We start from the raw sequence: 15,318 nt of genomic DNA, 5'->3' as shown, positions 1-15,318 counted from the left end.
GACAGAACTCTGCAAGCTATCTCTGCAGTAGATTGCAACACCGCCCCCTTTGGTCGTTCTATCTTGTCTGAAAACGTTGTAGTTAGGGATGAAGATTTCACAGTTTTTGGTGGACTTCCTAAGCCAAGATTCAGACACAGCTAGGACATCCGGGTTGGCAGAGTGTGCTAAAGCAGTGAATAAAACAAACTTAGGGAGGAGGCTTCTAATGTTAACATGCATGAAACCAAGGCTATTACGGTTACAGAAGTCATCAAAAGAGAGCGCCTGGGGAGTAGGTGTGGAGCCAGGCACTGCAGGGCCTGGATTCACCTCTACATCGCCAGCGGAGCAGAGAAGAATAAGTATGAGGGTACGGCTAAAAGCTATAAGAATTGGTCGTCTGTGACGTCCAGAATAGAGAGAAAAAGGAGCAGGTATCTGGGGGCGATAAAATAGCTTCATGTCCCTTGTTTTAGTTTTCCATTACAAAATGTTTAGCTATTTTCTTCCCTAATGAATACGACCCAAGCCTCTTCTCCCCAGCTGCCCGGCCGACCCCTACCTCTCCTGGGGAGAATGGAGCTATAGTAAGGGTCATACCTCCACCCCTGCTCCCTGACAGGTTCTGCGAGTTACTGCCTTTTTAAAGCAAAGTAAAGAGTGGAGGTGAAAAACAAACGCAGGAGGGGACCTCAATCCTCACCTGGCCACAGAGGCCCGTCGCAAGGCCTCAAGAGCGGGAGATTTAGCGCCCCAGGAGAGAGGACCTAGGCATGGAGGCCTGTGAGGTGCCCCCTCCTGTCGTAAAGGAAATAATAACTGTGCTGGAATGTATTGTGTGTGTGTGTGTGTGTGTGTGTGTGTGTGTGTGTGTGTGTGTGTGTGGTTGAGTAGGGGGTGCCAGAGTGGAGGGAGCTCTGGGGTTATGGGAAGGGGAACAGAGAGAGAGGGGAGTTTATGAGTAGAAGTGGAATGGTTTCATGTGTAGTTGAACTTGGACACGAGGCAGGGGCCTTTTCATCAACACTTCCTGCCTTTGAGGTACAGTATGTGCTGTGGCAAATGTTGGTGTTCTTTTCTTCGTCCTCTCCTGCTCTCTTGGACACTTTCTCTGTCACATGCAGACATTCAGCGATAATCTGGTTGGATTCTCTGAGACAGAGCAAGAGCCTTGGGTGCTTTGTGTTCATTTGTCGCCAAACATAAAAATATATATATTTTTGATTGAAACAGGGAAGGACTACCTCAACTTGTACAATAAGAAACGCTAATTTTAGGTTTCTGTTACAAAACATTTAAAAACGTTTCCATAAAGAACCTTTTAGTAGACCAAGCAAGATCAAAACCTACAGAGAGACAGGCTGTCATATGACTCGGTGTGCTTGACAATTGTGTGTGTCAGAGTAGGGGTCATTTTCCCATGTTTGTATTCCCAGTGACCAGAAAGGAGTTGGCCCATCAGTCAGTCAGTGATGGCCCGTGCTCAGACCAGAATTACTCTTAACATGATGATAGTCCTTAGGAAGGCTGCTGCTGGCCTGAGAGGGTGGAGGGAGAGGGAGAGAGACCGAGCGAGTGAGGCCGAGAGATGGACAGAGAAGAAAGAGAAAAATCGAAAGACAGAAAAAGAAAGTGAAAAACAGAGTGGAGGAGAAATGTGACACTAGATGAGAGCGTCTGGGGGTTCTGGCTTCTCTGGGTTCACAGATCTGGGATGTAATTTAACTCAATGGGCCCTTCATTCTCTCCAATACCCTTTTATTTAAGCAAATAGGTCCTGCCAACGTGTGTTCAACTGAGGCCGAGTTACTCAAATGGGTGAACGTGGGGGTGCGCTACGTCAGATGAAGGGAGACCGTGGCCATCCATCCGTCACCCTGCGATCAGCACTCATCATAACAGTCCTGGAGTGTGTTCATTAGGCACTAAATGGAAGAAAACGGAGCGACTGGAAACTACCAATAAGAGACGCTCATTTTTGTTTTCGCTATGGTGTGCTCTAATACATACTACCCAGATTTAGGGGCCTAGAGATGCATAATTCCATCAAGGGCTGTAACAGACAGATTTTAAACACTGCAGTTCACCTTCCCTATCCTGTTCCATCAATCCTACACCAAAAAGAGAAACAGTTCCTATCCCATTCCTCTCTCACTACCTCTCTGTTTGTCTTCATGTACTGAACAGCTCCTTTCACTTTCTCTCCATGCTGTTGTCTTCAGCAGCAGGTATGACCTCTCTATGGAGTCTTATAGCTTCTGCAGCAGCAGGTATGACCTCTCTATGGAGCCTTATAGCTTCTGCAGCAGCAGGTATGACCTCTCTATGGAGTCTTATAGCTTCTGCAGCAGCAGGTATGACCTCTCTATGGAGCCTTATAGCTTCTGCAGCAGCAGGCATGAACTCTCTATGGAGTCTTATAGCTTCTGCAGCAGCAGGTATGACCTCTCTATGGAGTCGTATAGCTTTTGCAGCAGCAGGTATGACCTCTCTATGGAGTCTTATAGCTTCTGCAGCAGCAGGTATGACCTCTCTATGGAGTTCTTATAGCTTCTGCAGCAGCAGGCATGAACTCTCTATGGAGTCTTATAGCTTCTGCAGCAGCAGGTATGACCTCTCTATGGAGTTATTATAGCTTCTGCAGCAGCAGGCATGAACTCTCTATGGAGTCTTATAGCTTCTGCAGCAGCAGGTATGACCTCTCTATGGAGTCTTATAGCTTCTGCAGCAGCAGGTATGACCTCTCTATGGAGTCTTATAGCTTCTGCAGCAGCAAGTATGACCTCTCTATGGAGTCTTATAGCTTCTGCAGCAGCAGGTATGACCTCTCTATGGAGTCTTATAGCTTCTGCAGCAGCAGGTATGACCTCTCTATGGAGTCTTATAGCTTCTGCAGCAGCAGGTATGACCTCTCTATGGAGTTCTTATAGCTTCTGCAGCAGCAGGCATGAACTCTCTATGGAGTCTTATAGCTTCTGCAGCAGCAGGTATGACCTCTCTATGGAGTTCTTATAGCTTCTGCAGCAGCAGGCATGAACTCTCTATGGAGTCTTATAGCTTCTGCAGCAGCAGGTATGACCTCTCTATGGAGTCTTATAGCTTCTGCAGCAGCAGGTATGACCTCTCTATGGAGTCTTATAGCTTCTGCAGCAGCAAGTATGACCTCTCTATGGAGTCTTATAGCTTCTGCAGCAGCAGGTATGACCTCTCTATGGAGTCTTATAGCTTCTGCAGCAGCAGGTATGACCTCTCTATGGAGTCTTATAGCTTCTGCAGCAGCAGGTATGACCTCTCTATGGAGTCTTATAGCTTCTGCAGCAGTAGGTATGACCTCTCTATGGAGTCTTATAGCTTCTGCAGCAGTAGGTATGACCTCTCTATGGAGTCTTATAGCTTCTGCAGCAGCAGGCATGAACTCTCTATGGAGTCTTATAGCTTCTGCAGCAGCAGGCATGAACTCTCTATGGAGTCTTATAGCTTCTGCAGCAGCAGGTATGACCTCTCTATGGAGTCTTATAGCTTCTGCAGCAGCAAGTATGACCTCTCTATGGAGTCTTATAGCTTCTGCAGCAGCAGGCATGACCTCTCTATGGAGTCTTATAGCTTCTGTTGATGTGGGTTTTTCACAGTATGGGTTCAAAACAGTGAGCAGATATTCCCCTTTCTCTTCATATTGGATATACTTTTTATCCAGCTCCGTTTAATAGACACACACACACACACACACACACTCTCCCATGATAAAGAAATATTATTAGTTATTATCAGTGTGTAAGCCAACTCCTCCTGATGTCACACAGTCTGGACTGTCAGTCACTGGGGATTGACACTGTTTTTTGTGGGGAGTTGCCATGGACAACTGGAAAGGGGAGGTTGGCTGTGTGTGTGAGAGAAAGCTCTACAGCAGGGTAGAACTCATTAACAGCAGCTTGAGAATGATTTTAGTTCTATGTCGCTTTGATTAAACAGCTGCAGTCTCTGCGTGCACACACACACACCCCCCACACACACACTTGTGTTTGTGTTAGGGAGAGTCTGGCCACCCCATCTGTGTGTTTATGAGAGGGTGGATCGTGTGTGTGTGTGTGTGTGTGTGTGTGTGTGTGTGTGTGTTTAAAGCCAGCAGGTTATTGTCAGGAGGTTATGAGGGTCTGTTTGATTGTTTGAGTGTGTCTGTTTATACTGGTGGACACATCTGCATGGGACTGACCCTCATCTAGCTGTTTGCAGCCAGATAGTTTCCCCTCCGGCAGAAGATTTTGTTTGTTGTTAGTACACTGAATAGTTCTCTTTTGGCAAGGGTAGTGTGTGTGTGTGTGTGTGTGTGTGTGTGTGTGTGTATTGTGTTAAGGTCAGTAAGGGCAGCCAGTCTCTAGAGGCGATGGTTGATGATCTGTCCACACTGCCTTGTCTGCTGTGTTTTCCCTGCTGTGTGTGTGTTGGTCTGTGTGTTGCTGGGACTGGGCCTGGCACTGTGGTCTCTGAGCCCTGGCTTAAGCCTGGGTCACAGAGGCCCAATGCCACAGCCTTAGGCTACACTAACCTGTGGGTGGGCCGTCACCACACACACACACACACACACAGCGCTTTAGAATTAGGAAAACCCCTGTTTGTTATTTCAAGCCGTAAACAGCAAATAAATCCATCATCTGAAGTGGGGACTGCTGGGGGAAAACACACACAAACACACACTTTGAACTGGGTCTTTGATGGCAAGGCCAGGGGAAACCCTTCCTCTCAACAATCACTTTCTTCAACTTTGATTTCAGCTGGGGTGTGTGTGTGTCTCACAGAAAGGTTAATGTCTGTCTGTCTGTTTTCTGATTGTGTGTTTGTGTGTGTGTGTGTGTTTTCACTGTGTAAGTGCACAAACACCTGAGTCCTTGTATAAGTCAGTGTCATTGCCCTGATTCTTTCTGACGCGTGTTGATGTCTTGGTGGGGTTGTGTTTGGTCTGAGGGTTATTACAGTTGTTACCTGTTATTACGCTGTATGTTTCTGTCAGTGTTTCACTGTGATATCTGAGCCCTGTGTCGTACTGAGTGGCACACACACACACACACACACACACACACACACACACACCAGGACAGGAGTGTCCCCGGCCACAGCCGGTTCCCATTACACCCCATTTCCTCTCAATCACAGAGGATCCCCTCTGATTGGTTGGCCTGATTACTGCCGTATGCTGAGGGCCAGTGGGGGTGAAGTGAAGGGGGGGTTGGGTAAAGGGGGGTTGGGGGACACACAATAGGGCAAGGACGGATCACTGAATTACTGCTCTATGATTCATAAAGCGTCTCAGAGTGGGAGTGCTGATCTAGGATCAGTTTTTCCTTTTAGATCATAATGACTACCATCATATGGACAGGTAGGGCCAGATCCTAGATCAGCATCTCCTACTCTGAGATGTTCTATGGAAAAGGGCTCAGAGGATCAGTCAGATCTGATACATATACAGGGCCCAGAGTTTTACCGGTTCAGACCACATGGTCAGGAACACCTTGTGGCTCCAGTTACATAGTCTGCTTTAACTCCTGGCTCCTGTGATGTAGTCAGAGAACGTTTGAATCCTAAGCAACCTACATACACATTGTTTGAAGTACAATAGACCAACATAGATACTGTAGTAGGTCAAAGCTGTGTGTTGGAAAACCTTGGTAGAGCATGGGTGGAGCAGACATTGTGGTGCTCATGTGAATTTCCTATCTTTTTTGGCTTCAAACCAATCCCCCTACTTCTCACTTAAAACTTATTTTTTTGGTTTTTAATACACTCAGAGGAAAGTTTAGTAGGTAACCCATCTCGTACCGGGTCGGAACTCCCTTTGCTTCCAGAACAGCCTGAATTCTTTGGGGAATGGAAACATTGCTCAATTGGTATCAAGGGACCTAACATGTGCCAGGAAAACATTCCCCACATCATTACACCACCCACACCATTACACTACCACCACCAGCCTGTACTGTTGACACCAGGCAGGATGGGGCCATGGACTCATGCTGCTTACGCCAAATCCTGACTCTGCTGTCAGCATGATAAAACAGGAACTGGGATTCGTCGGACCAGGCAATATTTTTCACCTCCTCAATTGTCCAGTGTTGATGATCACGTCCCCACTGGAGCCACTTCTTCATGTTTTTAGCTGATAGGAGTGGAACCCGGTGGTGTTGTCTGCTGCAGTAGCCCATCTGTGACAAGGACTGACGAGTTGTACTGCTGTTATTATTGTACTGCGCTGTGAAAAGCCCAGGAGGCCGGACGTTTCTGAGATACTGGAACTGGTGCGCGCCTTGCACCGATGATCATACCACGCTCAAAGTCACTTGGGACACTGGCTTTGCCCACTGAATGCCTCGATGCCTGTCTGCCTGTTTTATACAGCAAGCCACGGCCACGTGACTCATTGTCTGTAGGAGCAAAAGCATTTTTGTGAATGGAGTGTCCAGTGAACTGTCCAGTGAGTGTTTTGGTGTCTGCTGAAATGAAATTGTCAGTCATTTCATGGACTATGGGAAGTTATTTCAAGATTTTATAGTGGTTCACTGAAATCATGATTGGCTTCTACAAATGCCAGGAGAATGCTGTGGTTGCACTGTTTAAGACCATGCTAACATGTTCTGATGTGGTCCAGTTCCATATGCCTGTCATGATTTACAAGAGTAAGAAAGGGACCAATCAGTCTGGGATTCTGATTCAAATCTAAAGATCTGTCAATATTGTTTTGTGGCGTTGATTTAAGTACTTCTGTGTCATTTTCCAAGTAACCCAAATAGGCATCTTTCCTCTCCTCTGTTTTCTAGGACAAAAAGCTGCGAGTCTTTGACCCAAGAGCCCAGCTGACATCTGTTCAGGTAAGTCCCTCTACTGGACTCCACATCTCCCCTAACCCACAAGAACTAACCAGAAGCATCATTCATTGCCATCCATCCAGTGAATGTATGCTGCTTGACAGAGCTCATAGTATGAATGGGTAGATTAACAGTGGACAGGGGGGATACCGTCTGTATGACTGTGACCTGCAGTGGGAGTAGGACCTGGCTCTCTGTGACTTTGTCCTGGAGGTCAGCGGAGGTCAGCCTGCCGGACCAGGTATCAGAGGGTTAAAGCATGTTACTCTGTGTGTCTCTGTCTAACACTTCACTAGATGGACAACCTCCGGCACAGTCAGCTCTCCATCTTCTCCTTCTCTGTGTCGATTTCTAATGGCTGCCCTCCTTACCCTTCCCTCTGGAAGCTGCCCTGTCAGTCTGTAGGCCTAGCCCCACGCTGTGGTGGGACGGTGTAGAGTGAACTTGCCCCTTCATGCTGGTCTTTGGTCAGTTGTGCATTTTCTCCACTTATGGTTAAGATTAGGATTGGTTGAGGGGAAGCTGATCCCAGATCTGTACCTAGGGGAAACTTCACCGTGGAGCGGGGTGAGATGTCCTAGTCCTACTGAAAAACATGGTGGCTTTGGCCCAAAGCTCTCACCGCTGTCCCTTCTCCCTGATTTATCTAAGTATTGATTCATTAGAACTGTACACAAGCTGGTTACCTGTGGGAACCCTTTGAAACATCATGAATGGTGTTGTATGAGTTGGTGTGACCTTGAACCTCTGTGACCACTGGTTACTTCCTTACTGGGATTTATCAGAGTTGTTGACGATGGCTTTTGGCCAATCAACCCTGAGCAAGGTAGTTAACCCACTGTTCCCCGGGCGCGGGAGACGTGGATGTCTATTAAGGCATCCCCTCGCCCCTCTCTGATTCAGAGGGGTTGGGTTAAATGCGGAAGACACATTTCAGTTGAAGTCATTCAGTTATACTACTGACTAGGTATCCCCCTTTCCTTTCCAATAGTACTCCATCACAACCAGCAGGAATGAGGACTTGAGTGGAATTGAGGATGGGGCACACACACACACACACACACACACACACAGAGGAGGGTTTGCAACATTGAGAAATTATTCTCTCACATTTTGGCAGCTTTCATTAGTGATATAGTCCCTGTGTTAGTCTCCCTCTGTCATCTGTAAACAGAGAGATGTCATTAGTGTTATAGTTCCTGTGTTAGTCTCCCTCTCATCTGTAAACAGAGACTGGCTGGAAAAACAATACATGCTCTAGCCAGCAGATTAATTATTACACACCGCCTGGGTGTAAATACCTGGAGGACAGATCACTGCCAAAGAGGTGTGTGTGTGTGTGTGTGTGTGTGTGTGTGTGTGTGTGTGTGTGTGTGTGTGTGTGTGTGTGTGTGTGTGTGTGTGTGTGTGGGGGGGGGGGGGGGCTCTGACACCTTTGTAAAAGGTTTACTGTTTCAGAGGCCTCTGTGCCGACTGACGTCAGGTGCCTTGTCAGAAAGGAAGTTGAGAAAAGTTACATATGGATTATTCTGTACGTGGCCTTGGGCTTTGTGTACATGAGTCTCTGTCTGTGTGTGTGTCATTTTTACTGTGAGCGTGTTTGCTGAATCAATGTGAGAGAGGATAACTGGCTCCAGTCCAAGTGTTTGAACCCTCCAGTTCAATATTTATCTCAGGTGTGTCAATCTGTCAGACACTGGAGAACCTTTCTGAAAACATCTCCAGCTTTTCAACAACAGGACAGCACTCCCATGGACTATTACTTCACTTCCCCTCCATTGGATGCGTTTGGCAATGGGACCGTTGTTAGAAAGGAACTGCTGCTCACATGACTCAGAATTCCTTAGATCTCTCGATGCGTTTGGATAAAGAACATTGTGAAACCGAAGTAAAACCTGCTGGAATGTTTTCAGTTTGCTCATTTAAGGGTTCTTGCTCGTTAGATTGGATCGGAGTAAGACTTTGTGAAGGGTCCACATGTCTGGAACTCAGAACCCACGGCTTCGGACACACACACACACTTACACTCTCATATTCATCAAGAGGACCTGCTATGTGTGCTATAGTTAAACCAGAAAGCCCCAGCCCCATCATCTCAGCTTTCAGATGTCTCTCTGGAGAACGAGAGAAGGAGCGCCACTCCCATTAACACCATGCTGGGTGGTAGAGTAGACTTTAACGAGCAGAGCAGTGGTTCATCCTAACACACAGCTGGTGTTCCAAATGGCACCCTATTCTCTTTATAGTGCACTACTTCTGACCAGGGCCCATAGTGCTCAGGTCAAAAGTAGTGCACTATGTAGGAGAAAGGGGGCTATTTGGGACAAACAAACACAATTTGGCTGGTAATTGGACCGGATCGAGGGTGTGAATCTAATGTATACATGGGTCTCAGAGTACTGTAAAACACAGCATTACATTTCAGTTAACACTGGGGATCTGACAGACATTCGCTGCATCACAATGAGATCTGGGGGAAACCGACGGCGGTTTAGTTTTAGATGTCTTTATGATGCCCCCAGATGTCTTTATGATGCCCCCAGATGTCTTTGTGATGCCCCCAGATGTCTTTGTGATGCCCCCAGATTGATTGTTTGTTTATGTCAAACTTAAAGGGGCACTGATATTAACAGTTTTGATATTTTAAATGAATGATACTCATTGGTTGTTGAGGGATATCCCTTATGCATGCTGTCCAAAGCTCCATCTATGATTTTAAGTGGTAACATTTCTCCAGCCCCATCTCTGAGGTTTATATCAAATCAAGTGGTGGGGCTCCTGTTTCCTTGTTTTTAAATTATACAGTGGGTCTTTAAGATGCATTCCACTAGGGTATCTGTCTTGTCTTCTTCCCCCACAATGCATTGTAACAACTCTGTCTGTTCTGTCATGATTTGATGGGAGCGAATTGCCGGCGAGGCCACAATATAAACAGTACCGGTCTCAAAACGGTCTCAACTTTGCCTCAGTGTATGTTGCTAACCTCATAGATAACTATGTTTTTGTCTTCCTGCCAGACTGAGCCATTGTTTCCTCATCAACTGAGGCCACGGAACACTGCACCACAATCCTCTGTTGGAGGAAAGCCGCCCTGGCTCAAACGCTTTCAAATCAAATCAAATTGTCATATGCGGCGAATACAACAGATGTAGACTTTACCATGCTTACTTACGAGCCCTTTTCCAACAATGCAAAGTAAAAAAAAAAGTGTTTTCCATTTGCTAATTTTCTAACACAATAAATAACAATAACGAGGCTTTATACAAATCTTTGCTCTAGCCTGCCTGGAGTGCAAAATGGGCATGGTTTATACTTTTGGGACTAGTCTATTGACCCATTATGCCAGACCAGCTCAATCTAGCACATAATGTAGTATTTGAAATAATTTTGATAATGTTTGAACCCAGGTCTGGAGGAAAGCTGGTAACTATCAAAGGGAGGATCTCCTCTAAAGGAGGTGAAAAGTGATGAAGTGTTTTGACTTCACTAAACAAATCATGTCATCATTCAGCAGGCGTTCAGTGCAGCAGTACCATCCAGGGCTATATCTTGGAGCGTGTCCTGATTCCACCCCTAGCCAAACCTGGGCGAAGTGGTTGTTAGAGGAGTTTGCTTGCTAAAGCACTGTTGACCGGGATAGCTTTCATTCAGTACAGTACCATCCAGGGACATATGGAGCAGATTGTTGACGTGTCCTGTTCAACCCTAGCCTGGACGCCAAACCTGTTGCTATGTTCATTTGGCATGACAATGACCATATGAGTTTGCAAGATGGCACAAACAGATCTGGGACCAGGCTAGTTCCACCCTAGCCGAGATGCCAAACTTGGGTGTGCTTTAGCCTACTATTTCTAAAGCCTTAACCTTCGTTACGGCAGTTTGCTTGCTAAAGCATAACCATATGGGGCAACCATGCTAGATGTAGCTTCCACCCAGCTTGTAGCTACAGTATACCACCATCTCTCTGGTTCCAACTATGGCCAAGCTGCCAAGTCAAAATGCGCTTTATCGGGAAAATGTATGAAATCGAAAATGTGTGTTTTGCTCTTAATTTAGGGGAAGGTTTAGGCATAAGGTTCTGGCTAAGGTTAGGATGGACATGATTATGTTCCCTTACAGGCAGGTGGAGTAAATATAGAGACAGTAATTGTAGCTGTGATTTTTGCTGTATTTATGTGGAAAGAGAGCTTACTGGGTAATTTAAGCTTCGGACAGGAAGAGCCGTATTCCAACTGTGCGTGTGTGTGTGTGCAGGCGTGCACACGTAGTGTACATTCAGATAACTGGCACAGGTTGTGTGTGTGTGTGTGTGTGTGTGTGTGTGTGTGTGTGTGTGTGTGTGTTCTCAGAATCTCTCACAGCTGAAATGTGTCGTTTTGATCTTTGGATGTTTTCCACTTAGTCCCTTTCAGACAATTTTTGTATAGTCAGTGCGGTTCGCTTAATTTTTTGTGCAGTGTGAAGACTCCAAAGGAACTCGGACCCCTCAAAGAGCCTCCGAAGAGAACTGAACTGAGACCATCTCGAGACGTGGTCTGAGTTGTCATTATTCTCGCACCACACACTAGATCAGGGCTTCCCTAACTCGGTCCTGTAGGCTAAGAGAGATCTTAAGCTGGTTATTCGATTGTGGGGGTTTGAATAGTGTGAGAAGACCACAACATATTTGGTGAGAATCACCAAAATCAATTCTAGCTCTTATTTAAGGGGCAGTAGCCTGCATTGGGTGTACAATTTTCAATTACAGCATGATTTAATCTGCAGTTATTCTTCTGCTGTTAATTCTTTTACCGATAATATTTTCATGTTAATTGTATCGTCTGATTGCATTCATGAGACATAATAATAGTAATCTATTAACTTCCAAAATGTAAGTCCGATAACACGTTCTGATTAAATGGCTTGTCCTGCAGTTTGTAAAAAAGTGTATTGAGTGAATGTTGGAAAATGATCTTGGTTCCTAAACATAGCAATGTGAATCCAAAGAGGACTGAGTCACTTTAAAGAGGACTGAGATTGGTTCTTTTAAAGAGGATTCTATGTGAAAACACCCTTATTTTACATTTGATTACCTTTCAGTGCTTGTTACTGTCCCTTTTTTTGGTTTTCTTATAGAAACACCTGATATTTATCTGGCTCTCCCCATGGCTCTGTACTTTCCCTAGTCATCCCCAAAATGTCCGTCTAGTTTCCCTTCCTAGAGGCATCTACTGACCTCCCTAGCGAGGCCTCTTCCCTGCCCATACTTAGTTACAAGGTTTGGTGTGGTGCACGTGCCTGTGTTTGTGTCCCATCCGTGTGTGTGTTGGAATTACAGAGCTGAAAATACTCCTCATTCTTTTGGGCCAGAGCTGGCTGCAGATTCGGAGGCTGTGGTCCCTGGCAGGGAAGAGGAGAGAGGCAGACAGGAAAGGGAATGGTTTCTCTGTATTCTAGGAGGCCAGATTCCTCCATTTGGGCTTCTGCTGCTTTTGGTGAAATTCGAGAGGGCCTGGAATGGGTTTTGGAGGAGAGAGCGGGCAGGGCAAAGGAGTGAAAACACACCAGTCAACTGCATTACTGAGGCCGGACACTCCCCTCTCTCTACCCACTCTCCCCTGTTACTTTAAACATACAGGCTGTGTGTGTGTGTGTGACTGCTTAGAATCTTTATTTTTCATTATAGGAGGTGTGTGCGTGCGTGCGTGTGGATCTCATGGTCATTCAGCCTCACATTTGTCATTACAGGAAGTCCAACCTAGCAGTGGGCACGGTGGGCTAGCTTCCAGGCAGTGTGGACTCTGGCAGCCATGACAATGAGGCTCTGTGGCTGACTGCTGCTAGAGTAACTTATACAGTATTACTGTTTTGGGCCAGAGGGAAGAGCTGTGAAATAGAAGAGGTGGGGTATAGGGAGGGAGGGGACGAGAGCCTAACCAATACATTTCACAACTGGTTTTGTCCTCCTTCTGTTGTTGTTGTCCCTTGATTATGATATATTTTGGTATTTTATTAGGATCCCCATTAGCTGTTGTGAAAGAAGCAGCTACTCTTCCTGGGGTCCACACAGAATATGAGACTTGAACATACAGAACATTCATAGACAAGAACAGCTCCATGACAGAACTACATAGCCTACACATTAATACATACACACAAACTATCTAGGTCAAACAGGGGAGAGGTGTTGTGAGGTGTTGCTTTATCTGTTGTTGAAACCAGGTTTGCTGTTCATTTGACCAATATGAGATTGAATGGAGTTCCATGCAATAATGGCTCTATATAATACTGTAAGCTTTCTTGAATTTGTTCTGGATTTGGGGACTGTAAAAATACCCCTGGTGGCATGTCTGGTGGGGTGTGTGTGTGTGTGTGTGTGTGTGGGTGTGTCAGAGCTGTGTGTAAGTTGACTATGCTGCCATGTGGTACACCACACTTTACATGTTTGACATTAAAGAAAACCCTCTGATTTCTATTAGATATATAGCTCTGAATCCATGGTTTGGCACAGGCTGAAAAGCCATAAAACATCAGTTTTCTTAACTAGAGGTTATGGTGAATAATATCAAAGGCTGTACTAGGATCTAACAGTACTGTGCCCAATCATCAGTATTCTGTGTCAGTGCAGTACATGTTGAGTGCCTTTTTCTATAAGTATGCTGAAAATCTGTCAATTTGTTTACCGAGAACTAGCATTGTATTTGGTCAAACACATTTTTTCCCCAACTGTTTGCTAAGAGCTAGCAACAAGCTGATAGGTCTGCTGTTAGAACCAGTAAACACCACTTTACCACTCTTGGGTAGCGGAATGACTTTGGCTTCCTTCCGGGCCTGAGGACAAAGACTTTCCTCTAGGCTCAGATTAAAGATATGACAGATAGGAGTGGCTATAGAGTCAGCTACCATCCTCAGTAGCTTTCCATCTAAGTTGTCAATGGCAGGAGGTTTGTCATTATTGATCAAAAACAATCATTTTTCCACTCTCCCACACAAACTTTACAAAATTCAAACTTAAAATGCTTCTTTCATTTTTTGCTTCTTTCATTTTTTAGTTTTCTTTATGCATGAATGCAATGGCTCACTGTTGTTGGCATTTCCTCCCGAAGTTTGACGACTGCCAATGAAGTAATAATTTAAATAATTTGCAACATCAAATGGTTTTGTGATAAATAAGCTTAATAAATAAATAAGATTGAATGACTTTTTATTGAATTTGTCTTTGTGCCCATAATTTCATTTAAAGTACTCAAGTTTTTCCCCATCATTCTTTGTCATTGATCTTGGCTTCATAGTAATGTCTCTTCTTTTTGTTGAGTTTAGTCATATCGTTTCTCAATTTGCAGTAAATCAGCCAGTCAGATGTTCAGCCAGACTTATTAGTCACTCCAATTTCCCATCTCTTTCAACCATACAGTTTTTCAATTTCTCATCAATCCATGGAGTCAGTTTCTTAACAGGTGCATGTTTATCAATAATTGGAAGAAACAATTGAATAAATGAATCAAGTGCAGCGTCTGGAGATACTCTTATTCATCACATCAGACCAACAAATGTCACAGTGTCCAGAAGCTCGGAGCTCTGTGCGTCCTTGTGGACTCTAATGGGAGAGTTGGAGAAATACTCCTCTTGGCCGCAAAGTAGCTCAGATCATACTGCAGATTCCCTTAGCAGGAGTTCTACTGCAGTATGCATGGATAGACATGTGTATGCAGGCATCTAAGCATGTTCACATGCATGCACACGAACGCAGGCACACACACAAATTAACGAACACACACTCTTATAGACTGATTTTGACTCGAATCTCCAGGTTAGACACATAGTAGACATATCAGAAATATTAAAAGGTCAAGAACAAAACTTTTAACTTCCACGTTTGAGAGAAATTCCCTTCAGTTTAACAGACAAAAATACATAGTTTTGTCTCTTTTAATGTGAATCTCCATCTTCAGCATGAGGGCGAAGACTACAGTGGCTACAGCGAGACCGTCTCTCTTGAGTGCCAGCATTAAACCCTACCACAGAGACTACAGCGATACAGTCCGTCCTGAGTACCAGGCCAGCATTAAACCCTACTACAGAGACTACAGCGATGCAGTCCCTCCTAAGTACCAGCATTAAACCCTACTACAGAGACACAGCGATGCAGTCCCTCCTAAGTACCAGCATTAAACCCTACTACAGAGACTACAGCGATACAGTCCGTCCTGAGTACCAGGCCAGCATTAAACCCTACTACAGAGACTACAGCGATACAGTCCGTCCTAAGTACCAGCATTAAACCCTACTACAGAGACTACAGCGATACAGTCCGTCCTGAGTACCAGGCCAGCATTAAACCCTACTACAGAGACTAAAGCGATACAGTCCGTCCTGAGTACCAGGCCAGCATTAAACCCTACTACAGAGACTACAGCGATACAGTCCGTCCTGAGTACCAGGCCAGCATTAAACCCTACTACAGAGACACAGCGATGCAGTCCCTCCTAAGTACCAGCATTAAACC

At 45.3% G+C, this 15,318-nt stretch overlaps 1 protein-coding gene across 1 annotated transcript in view; it reads left to right on the top strand.

Moving 5' to 3' along the window:
- The window catches only part of LOC115170504 (coronin-7-like), a 90,778-nt gene that overhangs the window by 32,235 nt on the left and 43,225 nt on the right, over positions 1-15,318 (top strand). Inside the window, exon 7 of the mRNA XM_029726719.1 lies at positions 6,786-6,836. Within this exon, the coding sequence (XP_029582579.1) occupies positions 6,786-6,836 (51 nt within the window). The remainder of the gene's footprint in view (positions 1-6,785; positions 6,837-15,318) is intronic.

This window comes from Salmo trutta, chromosome 32, assembly GCF_901001165.1.
Source record: "Salmo trutta chromosome 32, fSalTru1.1, whole genome shotgun sequence".
Lineage (NCBI taxonomy): Eukaryota > Metazoa > Chordata > Actinopteri > Salmoniformes > Salmonidae > Salmo > Salmo trutta.
The sequence above is the reverse complement of the archived record's forward strand: the minus strand, read 5'-3'. Positions and strand labels throughout refer to the sequence as shown.